Genomic DNA, 13,728 nt, shown 5'->3' with positions numbered 1-13,728 from the left:
TATATTTTCAGTTATTAAACATAGAAAATAAAGTTTTTAAAAAAGATTCATATTGTGCCTGGTGCCTCTAAGTTTCATGGTTATAAGAATAGAGAATGAGTGAAGCATGATAAAGATACAAAGAAAGAGAAGTAAAAGGTCTGGGTAATATTAAACCTGACAGGGCCATGTGCTTTTCCATTAAAATTTATGCCTATTGTAAGGTGCTAGCTAGGTTACAAGTACATTGTATTCTGTTCATGTTACTGCTCATGCCACATATTAAGATGCTTGATGGTAGGTAAAGGTAGGTGGTAGAAAAATGGACAGGTACAGAAAGATGATTGAAGATAGATGATAGATGGGAAGCAGACTTGGCCCAGTGGTTAGGGCGTCCGTCTACCACATGGGAGGTCCACGGTTCAAACCCAGGACTTCCTTGACCCGTGTGGAGCTGGCCCATGTGCAGTGCTGATGCGCGCAAGGAGTGCCCTGCCACGCAGGGGTGTCCCCCGCGTAGGGGAGCCCCACACGCAAGGAATGTGCCCCTTAAGGAGAGCCGCCCAGCGCAAAAGAAAGTGCAGCCTGCCCAGGAATGGTGCCGCACACACAGAGAATTGACGTAGCAAGATGACGCAACAAAAAGAAACACAGATTCCTGTGCCGCTGACAACAACCGAAGCAGAGAAAAAGAAGAACACGCAGCAAATGGACACAGAGAACAGACAACTGGGACAGGGGGAAGGGGAGAGAAAAAACAAAATAAGTCTTTTTTAAAAAAAGAAGATAGATGATAGAGATAGGCAGAGAAAGATAAATTTTGGATGGATGATGGCTAGATAAATGGATAGATGGATGACAAATGGATAAATGGATGAATGGATGATGAATGGATGGATGGATGAAGGAAGGATAAAGGATGGATAGATGATGGATGGATGGATGGATAGATGATAGATGGATAGATGAATAGATGGATGACAGATGGATACATGGATGAATGGATGGATAATATAGGGAGAAAAATAGATGATGGATGGATGGATAGATGATAGATCTATAGATCTATAGTTATAGATAATTTATAGTTATAGATAATTTATAGTTATAGATATTTAGAGATAGATGATATAGATTGAGACATAGACATAGAAATAAATAACCTTTTTTAAAAAGATTTATTTTTTATTTATTTCTCTCCCCCCACCCCCCTGGAATCTGCTCTCTGTGTCCATTCGCTGTGTGTTCTTCTGTGTCCACTTCCATTCTTTCCAGCAACACCAGAATCTGTGTCTCCTTTTGTTGCGTCATCTTGTTGTGTCAGCTCTCCGTGTGTGCGGCGCCACTCCTGGGCAGGCTGCACTTGTTTTCACGCTGGGTGGCTCTCCTTACGGGGCGCACTCCTTGCAAGTGGGGCTCCCCTACATGGGGGACACCCCTGTGTGGCACAGCATTCTTTATGCGCATCAGCACTGCACGTGGGCCAGCTCACCACACAGGTCAGGAGACCCTGGATTTGAACCCTGGACCTCCCATATGGTAGGCAGGCACTCTATCAGTTGAGCCAAATCCGCTTCCCTAGAAAATATTTTGACTCGACCTTTTCCAGCTGGTCTTTTTTTTTTTTAGGAAGTACCAGGAATTGAACCCAGGACCTCATACATGGGAGGCAGGCCCTCAACCACTGAGCTCCATCTGCTCAAGACTGGTCTTTTTAAAAACACAGCTCAGACTCATTCCTCCAAACCAGTCGCCCTGCAGATCTGATCCACACACCTGGGCCCCTGGCCCCCACCTCCCAACACCAGCCACCAGCCTCCCACCTCCAGCTCTCGTCACACCACAGCTACCCACTGGGCACCCACCTCCCTTCACTAAGCCATCCACATCAGAATTCACGCTTACGTCACACACACACCCTCGCAGCAAGCAATGAGCAAACACTGGTTGTCCCGAATCCTGCCTTCACAGAAGCTCTCGGTTGGGATGGTGGGGTGGGAGGCTGCTTGGGGGGGCACCAGAGACTGGGCAGTGGGTGCCAGGCTATTGAGGCAGAGTGCCAGGGTGGTTCACGGAGGTGGCGTTTAAGCGGGAACTCAATGGCAAGAAGATATGGGGGGGTGGGAGGCAGTCAGTGGACGGAAACAGCCAGTACCGTCGTCCTTGGCTTGGAAACGCCTGACCTAAATGTGACTGAGCACGGTGACCAAAACGGGAGGAGAGATGCCGAATCCAATCTTCTCTCTGACAGGTGTGCCCTGGACAGATGTTCAAACAAGGACAGCAACACGATGGGATGAACCTGTAAAGAGGACGGTCCAATCCAATCAAGGGGTGAGGCCAGCAGGGTGGGGGGAAAGCCGCTTACTCAGACGGGAAGAGAAAAAAAAATAATGACTGAGCAGTCACTGTCTGTGCTCCCGATTTTAGAGGCCAGGCAAACAGCCTGGAACAAGACAGAAAATTGTTGTCTCTGCGGAGGTTATTCTCAAGACATACAGAAGACAAGATAAGCTTGTGGTTTGTCGCGGAGTGATAAGGGGGAGAGAAAACGGCAGCAGGATAGAGGTCAGGCAGAGGTGGGGGTGCATTAGAGATAAGAGACCAGAATGCACGGGGAAGGAGCCAGGCAGGTTTCCGGGAAAGGAAGATGCTCCAGGCAGGTGGGTCAGTGTGTGCAAAGGTCCTGAGCTCAGCAGGTGCCTGGGCTCCAGAGGAAAAGGGAGAGAGGCGAGCCCAGGGCCAAGACAAAGGAGACCAACTCGAGATCTACCCCTGTCCTGGGAGAGGAAGGGTGGAGGGGAAGGGAGGAGGCAGTGAGCACAATCCTGATCCACCTACACAGGAGACCAGCAGATGACAGCTTCAGGGGAGAAGAGCGTTTTCTGAGCCCACGAGGTCGCCACAAACACACGGTGAAAGGATCCACACGCGCCTGCCTTGCCTCGCAAGGGGTGGCTTATTTAATCGCGTGCACACGCTTTCGTCTTGTTTCATTTAAAAAACGCAGATGTAAGAAGACGTGACGTCGTGAAGCCGATGACAACACGGATGAACCTGGGGCGAAGCGAGACAGGCACAAAAGGACACGTGCTGCGCGATCGCGTTACCATGAACCAAATATCTTGTGTGACATATTGTATGGTTCCAAAAAAATGATACGTATCCAGGAAATAAATGATACAGGAAAGCACAGGAGAGAGTCCCTAAACACCCTCCGTACCCACCACATGAAGAAGCAAATGTAACTGCTTCACATCGATTTGTTTCCTCTTTTTGGTGCAAGAAAGAAAACAGCAGGGATTAAATTGTCCCTAATCCTAATTTCATTCCCCCTCTTGCCCCCCCCCAAAAAAAACAACCCCTGCCCTGAATGTGGGGTGGAAGTCTGTCCCATCTGTTGGCCTTTTTACTATAGATATAGGAGGAGGAATTCGGTGTTTATTTCACTGGTAAAATAACCAATGAGCTTTTCAAGACGAAATTCCAACAGTATATAAAAATAGACAAATGCAAAGGGAATGCCTCCCCTCCCCCCTGTCAAAATAGGGTGCATAATTAATAGGTAGAATGTAAATTCCTCTACAATGCCAGCCTCCACCAGAACAGAAAAAAATGTTTGTCCCTCTCGTTCCCTGCTGTGAATACGGAGCCTAGAGCAGGCACGTACAAATGTTGACGGCTTGCATTTTTAAGTTTCTTGGATCATGCCCACTTTAAAGTATTTTCATTTTGTCATAATCGTAGATTGACAGGGAAAAAAAATAGCAAAAACGGTGCAGGGAGCTCTGGTGATCTCACACCCAGCTTCCCCTATTGTCAACAGCTTACATAAACCACAAAATATTTTTCACAACTGAGAAAATAACCTTGGGCATCGCTCTTCTGGAACACGCCAGGTTTTATGAGGATTTCATGATGACCTTTTCCTGGCCAGCGTCCAGGATCCCACACGGCATTTAGTGCTCCTGTTTCCCTCGGTCTCCTGCCTCTAACAGTTCCTCAGTCTTCTCAGGACCTTGACACTGTGAAAGAGGACTGGTTAGGCCTTTTGCAGAATGCCGCCCAGTTTGACTGTATCTGCTGTTTCTCCCATGATTAGACCGCGGTTATGGGTCTGGGGTAAGATCACAGAGGCCGGGTGCCCCTCTTATCAGATCAGGGGCACGTAATAAGGAAGACTGAGCACGAGTAACTTTGACCTTGATCTCCTGGGTAAGGCGGGGGCTGCCCGCCGTCTCCACTGAAAAGCCCCTTTTTTTAAAATCTTTTTCTTTTTTAAAGATACATAGATCATACAAAATGTTACAAAAATATAAGCGGTTCCCACATACCTCCCACCCCCCACTCCTCCCACATCAACAACCTCTTTCATCAGCGTGATATGTGATATATTCGTTGCATTTGGGGAACACATTTTGGAGCACTGCTGCACGGCATGGATAATAGTTTACATTGTAGCTTCCACTCTCCCCCAGTCCATTCAGTGGGTGATGGCAGGACATACAATGTCCGGCATCTGTCCCTGCAATATCATTCAGGGCAACTCCAAGTCCCAAAAATGCCCCCACATCTCATCTCTTCTTCCCTCTCCCTGCCCCTTACTTTATTCTTCGGATGAGTGTCTGAGTCCAATCCATATTCACAGCCGGAGAAGGGTACGCTCCAGCTCCTGCGGAGAAAATACCTACTGACACTGGAATTCTTTCGACAGGGAGATTTTTAAATTATTACCCCCTCAGTTGTAGTAACATAAATACAGCATAGCGTTTCCCATTTGAACCCCCTTTTTTTTTTTTCCTTTAATGAAAATGCTGAAGCGATGAATGCACAACTCTGCCATGACACCCTCTGGAGCCTCTTTCAAATATATCATCCTATCAGCTGTGCTACCCTTGACCTTTCTAAAGTACCCATTCTCAAGACCAGGAAACTGAGAGTGGAGAAGGCAAGACTTCCTCCCCGAAGCCTGGCCCGGGACCCCGCCCAGTTTGCTTTGGGTGGCCCCACCCAGGACGGCGACCCGAGGGCTGTGGGCCCGCCCGGCTGGCGTGGGGAGGGGGACGAAACCGGGCCCCCGGGCCGGCGTGCCACTCCGGGGGTTCGCGTCCCCGTTTTGCGAACGAGGGACGCGCGCCCCGAGAAGCGTGGCGGCGTGGGGGCCACCGCGCGGGACTCCGGGGCGCGGCCCGCGGGGGCAGGTAGGAGGCGCGCGGGGGCAGGAGGCCGAGTCCCGGGGCAGGGGGCGCGGCCTCCCTTCGCGGGTTCTCACCTGGGCCAGTCGGGCCCGAGCGCCCCGCCGACCTTGACCGCGGCCGCCCGCGCCCCCAGCCCCGCCGACGGCAGGTGAGACGCGCAGCCGCGGGCGGGGAACCCCGCGGCCCTCGGCGCCCGGGCCTCGAGGGAGGGGTCCCCGCCTGCCCTCGTGACCCACTTCCTTCCTTCGCGTCCCCCCGGCTGGAGGGGAGCGGGGACGCGGAGGGTCCTGCGCGCTGGGGGACCCGGGGGGAATCACCGCCCCTCTCTGGGCCTCGGGGTTAAACGAGGGGTCCGCCCCCCTCCCTGCGCGCTCGCGGGGAGCCGAGGCGCCGGGGCGCAGGGGGACGTGTCCCCGCCCTGCAAGGCGCGGAGGAGGGAGGCGGGGACGAGTGGAGCAGGTCGGACGGGCCGAGGGGCGGGGCCTCCGGAGGCGGCTGGCGGGGTCACCGCAGGGCCTGAGGGTACCAAGGTCAACAGGCAGACAGCACGTGACAGATCACAGCTGCCTCCAGCCTGGGAACGTGGGGGAGGGAGGAGCGCGGGCAGGACTTCCTGGAAAAGAAAGGCGGCTGCTGTGGGGGGGCCCCCACCGGGGGACACAGCCTCCCACGCGCAGATGTGGCCCGACACACGTCACGTCCCAGACACACAACTGCTCCACCTCAGCCGCCCGCGGTGCGCCCCGGGCACGCACCACGGGACCCGCACCTCCCGGTGTCTCGCAGATACGCACAGAGCCCCACGCGAGAACCCAGACACACGTCGCGGATGCGCGGGGGAGCCCTGCGGACTCCGCCCGCGCAGACGCGGGATTCTCCCGCACACAGCACGCACCCGCCCTGCCACGTCCACGCGGGCATCCAAACGCGCGCGGGCAGGCGCGTCCTCGGGGAAGGCAGTGGCGTGGCGCGAGCACGGGGCCACGGGACACTTTGCACACCCACGACAGCTGACACGCGCGTCCACGGGCAGCGCGGAACACGGCCGGGACGGGCACGCAGGCCGAGCCCGCCTGTGCGCGCAGACCCCGGCTCCCGCGTCCCGCGTGCGGCGCTGGGGAAGTACCACTTCACGTGACCTGGGGAAGGTTTTCTGGGACACTCAGTGGAGAATTCGCATCACCCTCACTGACCACCCACTTCCGCCCCAGGGAATAAAGCCTCGTGCTCTCTGCCCCGGAGCTCATCTGCCTCTTGGAGACCCCCCGCTGCTGACGGGCTGGTGCCCGCTTCCAGGGTGAGTGCTGGGCAGGGGGTCCCCGCACAGGTCCCCCTTCAAGCCCTCACTGCACCTCCACCCACCCACTGTCCCTCCCAGCCAGCTCTGGCCTTGGCACCCTGAGAACTCGGGCACCCCCGGGTCCCCACCAAGCCGCGCCCGCCTCCTCCCCGGACACACATCTCTTTACCAGATGGACGCACGGATGGCGCTGCTGACTCTGTGCCTGCAAGCCTTCCTGGGGCTCCCCCTGGCAGAGGGTGCGGCCCCCGCCCTGCGCTTCATGGCCGTGGGAGACTGGGGAGGGGTCCCCAACGCCCCTTACCACACGGCCCGCGAGGTGGCCAGCGCCAAGGAGATGGCGAGGACGGCGCAGACGATGGGCGCAGACTTTATCCTGTCGCTGGGAGACAACTTCTACTTCACCGGCGTGCAGGATGCCAGCGACAAGAGATTCCAGGTGGGCGCCAGGAGGGTCCCCCGGGGGGGAGCAGGGGAGTGGGGAGAAGCCGGAAAGGGCAGCGCAAAGCAGACAAGGGGGCCTGAGGCACTGGAGGACTCGCGCGTCCCCCGCCCCTGCGCATGGCGCAGTGCGGGGACACACGAGGGCAGGCCCCGGATTCTGGGATGGGAGACACTTTCTCCTGTTGTAGGAAACCTTTGAGTCCGTCTTCTCCGCCCGCCCGCTCCGCAACGTGCCCTGGTACGTGCTGGCCGGCAATCACGATCATCTTGGCAACGTCACTGCCCAAATAGCCTACTCCAAGATCTCCAAGCGCTGGTGAGCTGTCCCCGGCCCCTCCTGGCCCTGGGTAGACCAGAAGGCCGCAGACCCAGCTGGCCCCAGATGGCCACTCATGGTCTCTGTTCCTTTTTCCCCGGACTGCAGGAACTTCCCCAGCCCCTTCTATCGCCTGCGCTTCAAGGTTCCCCGGACCAACGTGTCTGTGGCCATCTTTATGCTGGACACGGTGACCCTGTGTGGCAACTCCGATGACTTCCTCAGCCAGCAGCCCGAGAGGCCCCGGGACCTGGGGCTTGCGCGCACACAGCTGGCCTGGCTCAGGAAGCAGCTGGCGGCGGCCAGGGAGGACTACGTGCTGGTGGCTGGCCACTACCCCGTGTGGTCCGTGGCCGAGCACGGGCCCACCCACTGCCTCGTCAAGCAGCTGCAGCCGCTGCTGGCCACGTACAGGGTCACCGCCTACCTGTGCGGCCACGACCACAATCTGCAGGTGAGGGGGCTGCAGGGGGTGGACGGGGCAGGGGGTGGGGAGCCCAGGAGGGTGGAGACCCCCTCCCCAGCCAGCGTGCCACAGCGCTGGCACCATTCGGAGGACATCCCGTGGCCTTCCAAAAGCTAACATTCTTCCTCAAACTCTATACTCTTTCTGGGGAAAACGCAGCAGCCAGTTGCCCATTGCATATTCAGGGCTCGAGCTGGGAAGAAGGAACTGTTAATATACTGCTACTATGGGCGGGGAAACTGAGGCACACAGGGGTTAGATGTCTCATCCCAGAGGTGGTCAGTGATGGGCCTGACCCTGGACCCAAGGTGCATACGGAACCGGCGATCAGCCTTCTGGCGGGGCTGGCGGCGCCACCCACCCTTTGTCCCTTCTCCCCGCCGCAGTACCTGCAGGACGAAAACGGCATAGGCTACGTGCTGAGCGGAGCTGGGAATTTCATGGACCCCTCGACGCAGCACCAGCGCAAGGTTCCCGCCGGTTACCTGCGCTTCCACTACGGGGTGGAGGACTCGCTGGGGGGCTTCGCCTACATAGAGGTGGGCCCCAAGGAAATGACCGTCACTTACATCGAGGCCTCGGGCAAATCCCTGTTCAAGACCAGCCTGCCAAGGAGAGCCAGACCCTGAGTCGCAGCGAGGGACCTGCCCTGAGGCCCGAGGCACAGTGGGCCAGCCCTGCTGGGACCCCCATCCACGAGCAAGGCTTCTCCTTGGTTCTGTCATGGGGGGGGCAGAGCAGAAGGGGGGACTAAAGCAGACGAACCGGGGGGACCCTGTGGCTGTGATGTCTCAGACACCTGCGTAGGTGAAAGAGGCACAGACACGCGCCGGGGGGAGTGCCACACCTGAGTGGTGGGTGGTGGGGGGGGGGCAGAGGGGAAAGCTTCCTCCTGAATCAAGCATCCCTCCGTTGCCGCCGTTCAATAAAAAAATAAAATTGCCAGCACCCGAAGTGTGCCGTGAGCACCCCTGTCCTCATCTCACTGCCCAGTTGTATCATCTGTGTTGGACACTGCTCGCATTTCATAACCAACTGGCCTCCTACATAGATACCATTCTCAGTAAAACCGCGCAGCAAGAAGGGGGCAGCACAAAGCATCTCTTCCTCCCAGGCCAGGTCTGTGCCCCGCCCCCCAAGGGCCCCCCTTCTTTCCCTGGGTTATGGGGTAACCGTTGTATTGTTTTGTTTCCTCCACTGCCTCCCTTATCAAACCCTGTCCCCGTTTTTTACAACCAAAGCAACACAATTGCCACATACTTGTGCATGGCTCTTTCTCCTTCCATTCTTAGATGGTTCCTCTCAGAACATGTTTTTTTTGTTGTTGTTGTTGTTCATTGGAAGGTGGAATCAGTAAAACATTTAGATGGTTCCAAAATCTGTTTATAAAAAGGTGAAACATTTCCCCCTCCTCCCTGTCCCAGTTCACTGCATTTCCTCCCCCCTGTCTGAAAATGAAACAACTTTTTGTTAATGTCTTGTGTTTCCTTCCTGTACTTGTTTGTGCAAATGAAAGCAAATGTGAATGTTTTTCTCCCCTTGCTTTCCCACGGATCTCTACCTTCCTTTCTTATTCTTTGCAATGAACCCTATCATATATATAACGTTTTTTTATTATGGTAACATATACATACAAGTCACCTTGCTGGGTTTTCCTTTTTTCTTAATTGGAGAGGTTGTGGGTTTAGAAAACAATCATGCATAAAATACAGGATTCACATACACCACCCTATATTAACATTTTGCATTGGTGTGGAACATTGGTTATAATTGATGAAAGCATATTTTTTATAATTTTTCTCACTGTTAAGCACTTTATTAAGATATATTCACTCAGCATACAATCCATCCAAATTTCATTTTTAAAACCATAAGGGAACATTTCTATAGAAATAAAATCATAGGTGGTTGTATTATTTTTTCCCTATTACCCTTTATTTTTTATTATCTTTTTTTAAAGATACGTAGATCACACAAAATGTTACATTAAAAAATATAAGAGGTTCCCATATACCCCACTCCCCATACCCCCCACTCCTCCCACATCGACAGTGTGGTAATAATTTTATAATTGCACTATTGACTATAGTCCATGGTTTAACTTAGGGTTCACTGTTTTTGTAGTGATTTTTCCATTCTATGGATTTTTTTTTTTTTTTGAGGCACCAGGAACCAGGAATTAAACCTGGGACCTCATTTGTGGGAAGCAGAAGCTCAACCGCTTGAGCCACATCCGCTCCCCCATGGAATTTTTTTAAATGTTTATTCTGTTACCATATGCACATTCTAACATTTCCCCTTTTCAGTCATGTTCAGATGTCTGTTTCAGAGCTGTTAATGAACCTTGCTTTTTAAAAAGATCAACTTCACTAAGGAACAACTGCCACATTTTAAGATACAGTTAGACGAATCTGACAAATGCATAAGCAAGGGTTCTTAGCCAGGGGTCCATGAGCTTGAATTGAAGTTTTTAAAAACACAACATGATTCTTGTGGGGATGGGTTGGTGCGAGAGTGATGTATCTACTAAATAATACCCAGTCTAGTGTGGACTCAGTAAAGGGTCTGTGGTTTTCACCTGACTGGCAAAGGGGTCCATGGAACAAGAAGGGTTAAGAACTCCTGGCATACAGCCATCACCACGATCAAGATACGAAACCTCTCCGTCTTCCCAAAAGCTTGCATCTTCCTGTTTCTGCTTGTTATACCAGAGGGTGAGGATCTGCCCTTGCCAGCTCTTGGGAGAAAATCTGGGCTCTTTCTGTGGCCACAAAGACCTTGCCGTGGCCACCCATTCAGCCAGCCACCAGCTAAGCCTCCCCTGGATTAGCCAACGTGCTTGCTATGCTCCAACAGTGCTGCAAGAAATAACCCTAGACGTTCGTTTCCTATGGGTGCAGATAATGCTTATCAAATAAACAGGATAAATTCCCAGGAGCAGGGCTGTCTTTCTTTTGGACGGTCACAGAGCTCCCACCCTATGTCACCAGCCTCTTCCTGGCTTATTCGATCATTCACTGCCGTGGCGGTACCTGGACCCCCGCCTTTTAAACATCTGTGCAAATTGGCATGCAGAAAATCTAGGGAGTGGGGCGTATGGGAACCTCCTATGTTTTTTAATGTAACGTGTTGTGTGATCTATGTATCTTTTAGAAACAAATAAAAAATTATAAAAAGAAAATCTTCTGGATGCAGAATGATTTCAGGGCCCGTTTCTTACAAGGAATTCTGAAAGCAGAGTGGCTGCCCTGAGCTTGAGCCCTGAGCTGGAGAACACCCAGTTCCCTTCTGGGGAAGAGTTGGGTAACACCCATGTCCCACAGCCACCCGGCCAAAGCAATCCACAGAAACCGTTCTGGAGGGTCCACCCTCAACTGCCACTTCAGCTGCTGCAGGGCAGGCACCCAACTGTGTGGCTCCAGCTGAAAGACAACTAGAACAAAACATAGCTGAGGTTACTTCCGGAGAGAGGGACGGGGCAAGGGCGCCTTCCATTTGCTCCTTTATCGTGGAATTTGTTGCAAGATGCGCGTGTTACTGTTATAATGGGACAAAGGGATCTTGGCAAAATGCCAGCCTTGTATTCCGGCTGGCATTTACGAGATATGGCAAGGAGCCAAGCGTGACGCTTCCAAATCGTCACTGCGAATCCTGACCTGCGAGGCTGGGGTCCCCTGTCACCCCCGTTTCTCAGAGGACTGTGTGACAGATGCTCGGAGAGGCTAAGTAAGGTCACAGCTCGGAAGTGCCAGACCCTCGACAGACTAGGCAGCTAACAGCCCGTCCTGCCTCTTCCCACTGACTCAGAGGCTCAGGGAGGGCAGGGGTCTGACTCAGACGTCCCCTCGGCTCAACGTCCCCCTTCTCAGCAGAAGGACCCAGAAATCAGAAAGGAGAAGTGACACATCCCAGATCACACGGCAAGCAACTGGCACCCAGACCCCCTCCTCCACCCACACCAGCCAAGTGCTTCTACCAAGCACCAAGTTTACCCAAGTCCTGTGCCAGGGAGCTTCTGTCCAGCAGGGGTGGGGGGCGGCAATGACAGCCAGCACCCAGGCATTAGAAGAGAGATGCCTTCTAAACTGCGGGTAACACGGCAGAATGCCTCAAGTCCAGGTGCAAGGTCTCTTCTCACGCTTCCGAAGCAATCACCCCTGATTTCAACCACCGCTGACAGGGACGTCCCCTCCAGATTCACAGCCACAGCCCAGCGCCTCTCCTGGGGACCTCAGCTTGTCTAAAACGCTATCTCTCAGCTCCCTACGCCATCCCTCGCACCAGGTGCTGGGACAGGTACCAGCGGGCGGGGGGCACCTGAAAGTCCAGCCACACCCACCTCCAAAGGGCATCGAAGGTCAAGAACTGTGCAGAAGAGGGAGCGTGGGAGATTTGCCCTGCCACGTGGCAAAATTTGCTCCTATCCAAACAGTAGGGCATTGGCTCGGGAAAACATCCGGGGTTGGGCAGGACAAGATGGGATCCAGAAGCATGTTTGGGAACAGGTAAGAATGTGATGCGTAGGAAAAGATAAAAGTTTTAAAAAGAAAAGAAAAAGTAAAAATAAGAATGTGCTGTGTGTTTAAGGTGGCTCTGCCGCTTCACGGCATAGGGTATGTTGTTTGCCTTGCTGATTTCCCCAGAAGAAGACAAAGCCAGAAGCCTACTTCAGATCATCTACAAAAATAAAGTTCATAGGGATCAACTATGTGCGTGTAAAAAGAAAACATGGTAGGGAAGTGGACCTGGCCCAGTGGTTAGGGCGTCCGTCTACCACACGGGAGGTCCGCGGTTCAAACCCCGGGCCTCCTTGACCCGTGTGTAGCTGGCCCATGCGCAGTGCTGATGAGCGCAAGGAGTGCCCTGCCACGCAGGGGTGTTCCCCACATAGGGGAGCCCCATATGCAAGGAGTGCGCCCCGTAAGAAGAGCCGCCCAGCACGAAAGAAAGTGCAGCCTGCCCAGGAATGGCGCGGCACACATGGAGAGCTTACGCAACAAAAAGAAATACAGATTCCCATGCCACTGACAACAACAGAAGTGGACAAAAAAAAAGAACACGCAGCAAATGGACACAGAGAACAGACAACTGGGGTGGGGTTGGGGGTGGGGGGTGGGGAAGGGGAGAGAAATAAATAAATCTTTAAAAAGAAAAAGAAAACATGATAAGGAAGTGGATGTCACTCAAGCAATTGGGCTTAAGCCTACCAACGGGAGGTCTGTGGTTTGGTTCCCAGTGCCTCCTAAAGAAGACAGTGAGCTGGCATGATGGGCAAGTGTGGCAAAGCTGACACAACAAGATGACACAACAAGAGACACAAGAAGAAAAACATAATGAGAGACACAACAAAGCAGGGGGCACAGGTTCCCACTGCCTCCTGAAGAGGATACATGGGATGGCAAGCTGATGCAATGGGCAGAGGCGGGGAGCTGACATGGCAAGATGACGTGACAAGAGACACAAGAGGCAAAACACAGCGAGAGACAACAGAGCAGGGAACAGAGGTGGCTTAAGTGGTTAGGCACCTCCCTCCCATGTCAGAGGTCCCAGGTTCAGTTCCCAGTGCCTCCTAAAGAAACAAAGAAGACGAACAGATGCGGCAAGTGCAAACAACAAGGGGGTGGGAAGAGATAAATAAATAAAACAAATCGTAAAAAAAGAAAACATGGTAGATGATGAAAATAAATGCCCTCACAGGGGACTTCTGGGAAGATGGCAGAGTAGAAACACATGGGACTCTCTCATCCCAGAAAAATTGCTAGAGGACAGGCAGAATTGGACTGGGGAAAAAAATATCCTAGGGGAAGGCCAGACAATGCCCAGAAGAGAGAAGGGACTCAGGAAAAGAACCTGGACAGAAAGACTGTGAGTGGAAGGTGCAGCTACCAGTGCCCTCCCCCACCCTACAGACAATTTTGAATTCTCAGGCTCTGGGCTGGGAGCTACAGAAAAGGGGGCTGCAGGGATCTACCTCCCCCAGGAAAGGGGAGAGAGGCAGACGGCAGCCTAAGGCTGACTCAGCTTT

General features: G+C 53.3%; 1 protein-coding gene and 1 long non-coding RNA gene across 3 annotated transcripts; one reads left to right on the top strand and one right to left on the bottom strand.

The window, feature by feature from the left end:
• Positions 1-547: 547 nt before the first annotated feature.
• On the bottom strand, positions 548-5,390 carry LOC105747623 (uncharacterized). The gene is made up of 5 exons (XR_001119577.3): positions 5,252-5,390; positions 4,585-4,651; positions 3,849-4,004; positions 2,821-3,036; positions 548-2,281 (listed from the first exon to the last, which is right to left on the bottom strand). It is a non-coding gene; the product is annotated as an uncharacterized lncRNA (long non-coding RNA).
• On the top strand, positions 4,921-10,884 carry ACP5 (acid phosphatase 5, tartrate resistant). 2 transcript variants are annotated; one of them, XM_004473539.4, is made up of 6 exons: positions 4,921-5,180; positions 6,389-6,474; positions 6,650-6,916; positions 7,110-7,237; positions 7,346-7,691; positions 8,090-10,884. In XM_004473539.4, the coding sequence occupies exons 3-6, from the start codon at positions 6,650-6,652 to the stop codon at positions 8,330-8,332; spliced, it is 984 nt and encodes a 327-aa protein (XP_004473596.1). In that variant the 5' UTR covers positions 4,921-5,180; positions 6,389-6,474; the 3' UTR covers positions 8,333-10,884. The 2 variants fall into 2 exon arrangements, with proteins under 2 accessions (XP_004473596.1, XP_004473595.1); XM_004473538.5 differs by lacking the exon at positions 4,921-5,180 and adding an exon at positions 5,208-5,325.
• The last annotated feature ends 2,844 nt before the right edge of the window (positions 10,885-13,728 follow it).

Source organism: Dasypus novemcinctus, chromosome 30 (genome assembly GCF_030445035.2).
Source record: "Dasypus novemcinctus isolate mDasNov1 chromosome 30, mDasNov1.1.hap2, whole genome shotgun sequence".
Taxonomy (NCBI): Eukaryota; Metazoa; Chordata; class Mammalia; order Cingulata; family Dasypodidae; genus Dasypus; species Dasypus novemcinctus.
This window is presented reverse-complemented; position numbering and strand designations above follow the sequence as displayed.

Coding starts and splice junctions, on each gene's coding strand:
- ACP5 (XM_004473539.4), top strand. CDS start 6,650: ATGGACGCACGGATGGCGCTGCTGACTCTGTGCCTGCAAGCCTTCCTG. Junction 6,917..7,109: donor CCAGCGACAAGAGATTCCAG/GTGGGCGCCAGG, acceptor CTCCTGTTGTAG/GAAACCTTTGAGTCCGTCTT. Junction 7,238..7,345: donor TCCAAGATCTCCAAGCGCTG/GTGAGCTGTCCC, acceptor CCCGGACTGCAG/GAACTTCCCCAGCCCCTTCT.